The 5,201-nt window shown below is 35.6% G+C and overlaps 1 protein-coding gene across 1 annotated transcript; it reads right to left on the bottom strand.

Moving 5' to 3' along the window:
- Positions 1-748: 748 nt before the first annotated feature.
- Positions 749-4,477, bottom strand: LOC124267872. The gene is made up of 5 exons (XM_046702860.1): positions 4,328-4,477; positions 3,222-3,379; positions 2,578-2,951; positions 1,930-2,164; positions 749-839 (listed from the first exon to the last, which is right to left on the bottom strand). The coding sequence occupies exons 1-5, from the start codon at positions 4,475-4,477 to the stop codon at positions 749-751; spliced, it is 1,008 nt and encodes a 335-aa protein (XP_046558816.1).
- Positions 4,478-5,201: the final 724 nt, after the last annotated feature.

Here is a 5,201-nt window from a genome sequence, read left to right as displayed (position 1 = left end):
ATAAGTGACATAAAGATCAATAAAGTTAAATTTCCAACATCAAAACCAGCCAAGGTGAGAAGAATTCAAGGAGTACATTCCACATTTTATAATCCTATCATGTCACCATTACCATGTCAAGAATTTACTTCAACACTTTCTCAAAATTTGGAAAATGTGAACTCATCAGCTCAAATTAGATCATGTTTAGCATCTGCAGAGATACAAATGGTTGACAGTGAACTTGGTCCAGTTCCTAAGGGATGTGTTCTGTCATACCAACGTCCTGTAAAAAATCAACATGGAATCTGACATTTTTTCCAATCACCCACACATTAAGGATGCTCCTACTTTCACATTGCCAGATGTAGTATGTAATATATCAACAGTTTTGACACATGGTCAGCAAGATGTTTTTGATGGATTGAACATTTCAAAGGAAGATTCAGTTGAAATAGAAGTTGGAACAAGGTCTCAATCTGACAGTGACATGTGGCATGATTTGCACTCAGATAGATTGACATCTTCAAATTTCAAACCTGTTTATTCCAGAAAAGGTGACTATCACAAACTTGCTGAGAGACTTTGTCCAAAAAAAGTGTCAAACGAAGAGGAAAAATATTGTGACAGATGCTATGAAGTATGGAATTGAACAAGAGCAAACCGCAGCAAAGTGTTATGCTGAAAGGACTAACAATAATGTTTTCAAATGTGGTTTTGTTATAAATCCAAGTTGCCCCCATTTAGGCACATCACCAGACCGTAGAGTCTATGATCCAACATCCCTTCCAGCATTTGGTTTGCTTGAAATAAAATGTCCATCAAGTGTTGACTCTATCACAGAACTGAAGTACTTACATCTGGTGAATGGAGTGTACAAACTCAGATTATCAGACAAATATTACTGTCAAGTCATGGGACAGATGGCACTAACTGGTTCTAAGTGGTGTGACTTTTTGTCATGTGTAAAGTGACTTTCATCTTGAGAGAATATATTTCTCTCAACGGAAGTGGGAAGATATCAAAATAAAATTAGACATATTCTACTTCAATCATTACCTGCCACATCTTTGCAATTGTAAGTAATCTTGTGTGTGTGTATCTACAGATGACATGAATACAGACCAGAGTTGGCATTTTATCAATAATTTTATTGTTTACATGACATGTATCTCCTCTCCATGGGATTTGAAATGATCAAAATATATGACTATTGAAAACATTAAAGGAACTGCAGTATTTAAAAACAAATGTTTCAAGTTCATTCAATGCTGTTCCATAGGGCTGCAATGAATACACTATGTGGCAAATATGATGCGTATCATGAATATTGGATAACAATTACGAATTATTATTCACGTAAACAATATTGCAGATACAAATATGGTGTAGACAGCACTAAGTGCAGTCTAGATAAATATGTGAAATCGCACCCTGGCCAATACCAGTGACAGCTTCAAAATTTCTATTACATTTAACTTTATTGCCATGTCAAAAAAAGAAAGAAATTTGAAGCATGTTGCACATGAACAAGGAAATAGGACATTTCTACACATTCCGTAAACATTGTACATATATGAGAGATCAATGATGATGAAGTTGAATATTTGCATATGAACATGTTCATATCTTATACTGTTTTCATATCTATATAGATATTTTATGAAATATGTGTAATACTTCAATGAAAAGTGTGTTTCATATATGAATTCCACCATCACTTGTCAATGGTCACACTTTGTCATTATATAACAATGTCCATGGTAAATACATTTCATAAACATTGCTTGTTTGTTACACTTGTCACTTTGGGTTCACATACTTTGGCCCATGAACTAAAATAATTTTCCATAGAAATTTGTCAACAAACAGCAGACAGTCCAAACTTGATTTATGGATCCTGCTAATGTTAGAGGTATGACAGAGTCAAAGATATGATATTCCTTGCACCTCCGAATGGCTCTCTCAATGTGAATCCTAAGCCTTGCAATCTCTTGAGTTTCTTTCACTTCTCTGCGAGAAAACTGTCCTTTTTCTCTCAGAAAAGGAGGAATAATCAATTTCGCTCCTTTCGGTGTGAGTAGGTCTTGTATTACAAATCCCTTGTCTGCCATCACATCATCTCCAACATCAAGTAAGTCCAGTATTCCGCACTGTTTGGTTATTTCCTTATCAGAAACAGAACCTGTGTACAAAGCACTGACAAAGCTAATCATGCCATCTGGTGTGATTCCAATGAGCCCTTTCATAGTCGAGTGAGACTTGTAGTGGGAATACATCTCAGAGTTTCTTGTCTTTGAACTTGGAGTTTGCACTCTGATCTCTGTACAGTCTAATATGACTCTGGTATTGGGATATGTGCTCTTAAAACACTCTGGCATAACTTTGTTGATAGCAGCTCTCTCTTGCCAAATCGGTAGCATCCCCAACATGACATACAAATAATTAGCCCAGGTGACCAAAATACGACTCACTGAACTGACGGATACATCAAACCTCACAGCTAAATCAACCTCAAAAAAAGCCCTGTCTGATACGACATAAGAACATGAAAAAACTGATCGACTAATGGGATGGATTCATCTCTGAAAATGTCACTCTTTAATTGTGGATTTTCTGCATTAGAACTTCGATGTCTCTGAACTTGACTCCATCGCACCATATTTACAGCTGTTGGCTTCAGTGCATTGAAAGTTGAAATAAAATCATCATAGGTTCTAAATCCAGTGTAAAACTGTATCAAATCTTGGTCATGTGTGAATCGGTTTATACCAAACCTTTTGGAGCACACAGCTGCAAGTTGGTCTTCTAATTTCTTTGTGTATTGTTTCAGTGATTCGAGCTGGTCAGCAGTACTAGTTGGTGGGTTGGCATAATCATGATCAGGCATAGGAGCTGGTGTAGTAGTTACATCCTCGCTGCTGTGATCAGGTCCAGAAGAAATATCTGTGAGGTTGTCCTCATATGAATAGCTGAAATCAAAATAATATTGTAACTTGTACTTAATATTACTAACACCTAATTCAATAAGTGCAGTGATTTGGGGTACATGAATTTGTGACATATATTAAAACATAATTTATTATAAAAACTTCACTTAAAAACACCCTGAAATTAAAGAAGTGTTTGTACATTAAATAAGGCAAAACGTTTAGATTTGTAATCAATCAAAAATCACATTTCAAAACTTGGAACTATAATTTAGACAGTTAAAGTTTTTGAAATTTATAATTCCAACCAACCTTCTTGTTCGCTTTCTAGGTGGCTGCCTCTCCTTCTTCTCCTTCCAAGAGAAAATGGTTGGCACTGCTCCTTTCTTTAATCTGCGAATTCCTGTTAGGGTTCGCTGATATGAATTTTCATTAAAATGTGCGGAACACACATGAGTTGAGTCTGTGACCTGTATAAATTTTGAGAAAAAAAGTTCAATACAAAAGCATAAGATAGGACATATAAAAAATTATCATAACATATCTTAAACATTCATCCTAAACTATTTATTCTTGAGAAAAGCATATCATATAAGCCTATCAAGTGCATCAATGTCTTCATGTTCATTCAATAGCTATGTTGCACCTACATGTAACTTGAAATGCATATAGAATCCTATCATGATAATAATATTGGCAAAATTTCATTCCGAGATTCAGTAAGCTGTTCTCAAAGTATTTTAAGATGGAACTTAAAATAGGTAATGATATAGCAAAAACATTCAAAAGAATGAAAATATACTGTGTATCATTTAGACCATTTTCTTGTTTCTTCACCCTAAAATTCCTCTCAAACCAAAGATTATTTTTATTTTTCACTCTATAGAAAAAGCATCTTTGGTTCACAAAATGTGCATGAAATTTTGACACTTCTATCTTCTGATTTTCCCATTGGGGAGCAGTAGAAGATTCCCAATTAAATCAAGGGTTTGGGGCTTAACATGAAATAAAAAGTAAAGATTAAAACCCGTCGGCCTGATCCATATTTTTTTAATAGTGATGAGAAACAAAAATATGTGGCCTCAGGCCCCTAAGTTAGGGGAAAAATTTAAATTCAATCATGTTAACATACTAGCCGAGAGCAGCGATGCGGTCCTATACAGCAGGGTCATGTTTTGACCGCACCGCGGCTCTCGGCTAGTTAACATACAAACAAAACCAAAGGAAATTTTAAAAATTGATCATAATTACTTTTTTTCCAATATCAGAACTACAATTTAGACGGGTGATACGACATGTTAACCTTAAATGACTATTTATTATTTCATTTGATTTTCGGTACGGCCAAGCTGATCGTGCGCGAAAATCGAGCACCCTTGACTCAAGGCGACTGTCATATCATTTCATGTCTAACTTACCTTGAATAATGGCCCTTCGTCGCGTCTGATACTTATTATCCAGCGTTTGCGTAGGTCTTGATCCTTTGGGATATTATGGAATGACAGGTTCCTTCCAGACGGATAGCGGGAGTCGTTACTGCAGGTCGGCACACAGCAGTGTTGCGCCATTTCTGTTTGAATACCGAGCCTCGTTGTGAAGTTTTTTAGCGGGTTGCGTGATAAAGGCGTATTGCGATTCCAAAGCATATATTGCCATACGTATTGCAATATATTGCAAGAATATATTTTTCATAAAAAATTACTTGTAATCGAGTTAATGCTTGATTGATAAAGCAAAAACACAAGAAAATCTCTATGCCTGATTAAGCTTATATAAAAACTTTCAATCATATTAAAATGAAGGAAACAAGGAAAAGAACAATTTAACATCAACACAGTGGTTACTAGTTTGAACTAGTTTCTCCACTCTTAAAAAAGCCCTGAGAGTTTAGACAGCAGCTTGACCTGGTCAGGACATATCAGGGATCACTGGTCAATAATGAGTAAATATATATATAACATTCAGATCCTAAACATTGCGAAACACTTGAACAAAAATTAAGAAGACAACTTCAAACCGAACTTAACCTGATTTCCGGTGTGAAAAACGGAAATATCCGAAGATCTCCAAGTGTTACGAAGTTTTCCGAATGCATGTCGAAAAACCGGTTTTCGATCCAGGTATCGCAATACGTATCGATTTCATGTCTGAACCGGTAAATACCGGGAAACCGGTTGATGTTCTCAGATCTCTTCCCAATCATCTGAATGATTTCATAACAAAACTGAATAATTAATCATTTCTATTCATATGGATTGATAAGAACGACAAGGTAAAGCGAATTAATTTAAT

The sequence above is a fragment of the Haliotis rubra genome, unplaced genomic scaffold (assembly GCF_003918875.1).
Source record: "Haliotis rubra isolate DU_JTF1 unplaced genomic scaffold, ASM391887v1 Scf1342, whole genome shotgun sequence".
Classification (NCBI taxonomy): Eukaryota; Metazoa; Mollusca; class Gastropoda; order Lepetellida; family Haliotidae; genus Haliotis; species Haliotis rubra.
Note: the sequence above shows the minus strand (reverse complement) of the source record. Positions and strands in the feature narration are given on the sequence as shown.

Bases quoted from the DNA above. Each gene is read 5' to 3' on its own strand.
- LOC124267872 (XM_046702860.1), bottom strand. From the start codon at position 4,477: ATGGCGCAACACTGCTGTGTGCCGACCTGCAGTAACGACTCCCGCTAT. The intron at 2,952-3,221 runs GTTGGTTGGAAT...TTTTGATTTCAG, and splicing joins CCTAGAAAGCGAACAAGAAG to CTATTCATATGAGGACAACC. The intron at 2,165-2,577 runs GTGACATTTTCA...CTTTGTACACAG, and splicing joins AGAAAATCCACAATTAAAGA to GTTCTGTTTCTGATAAGGAA.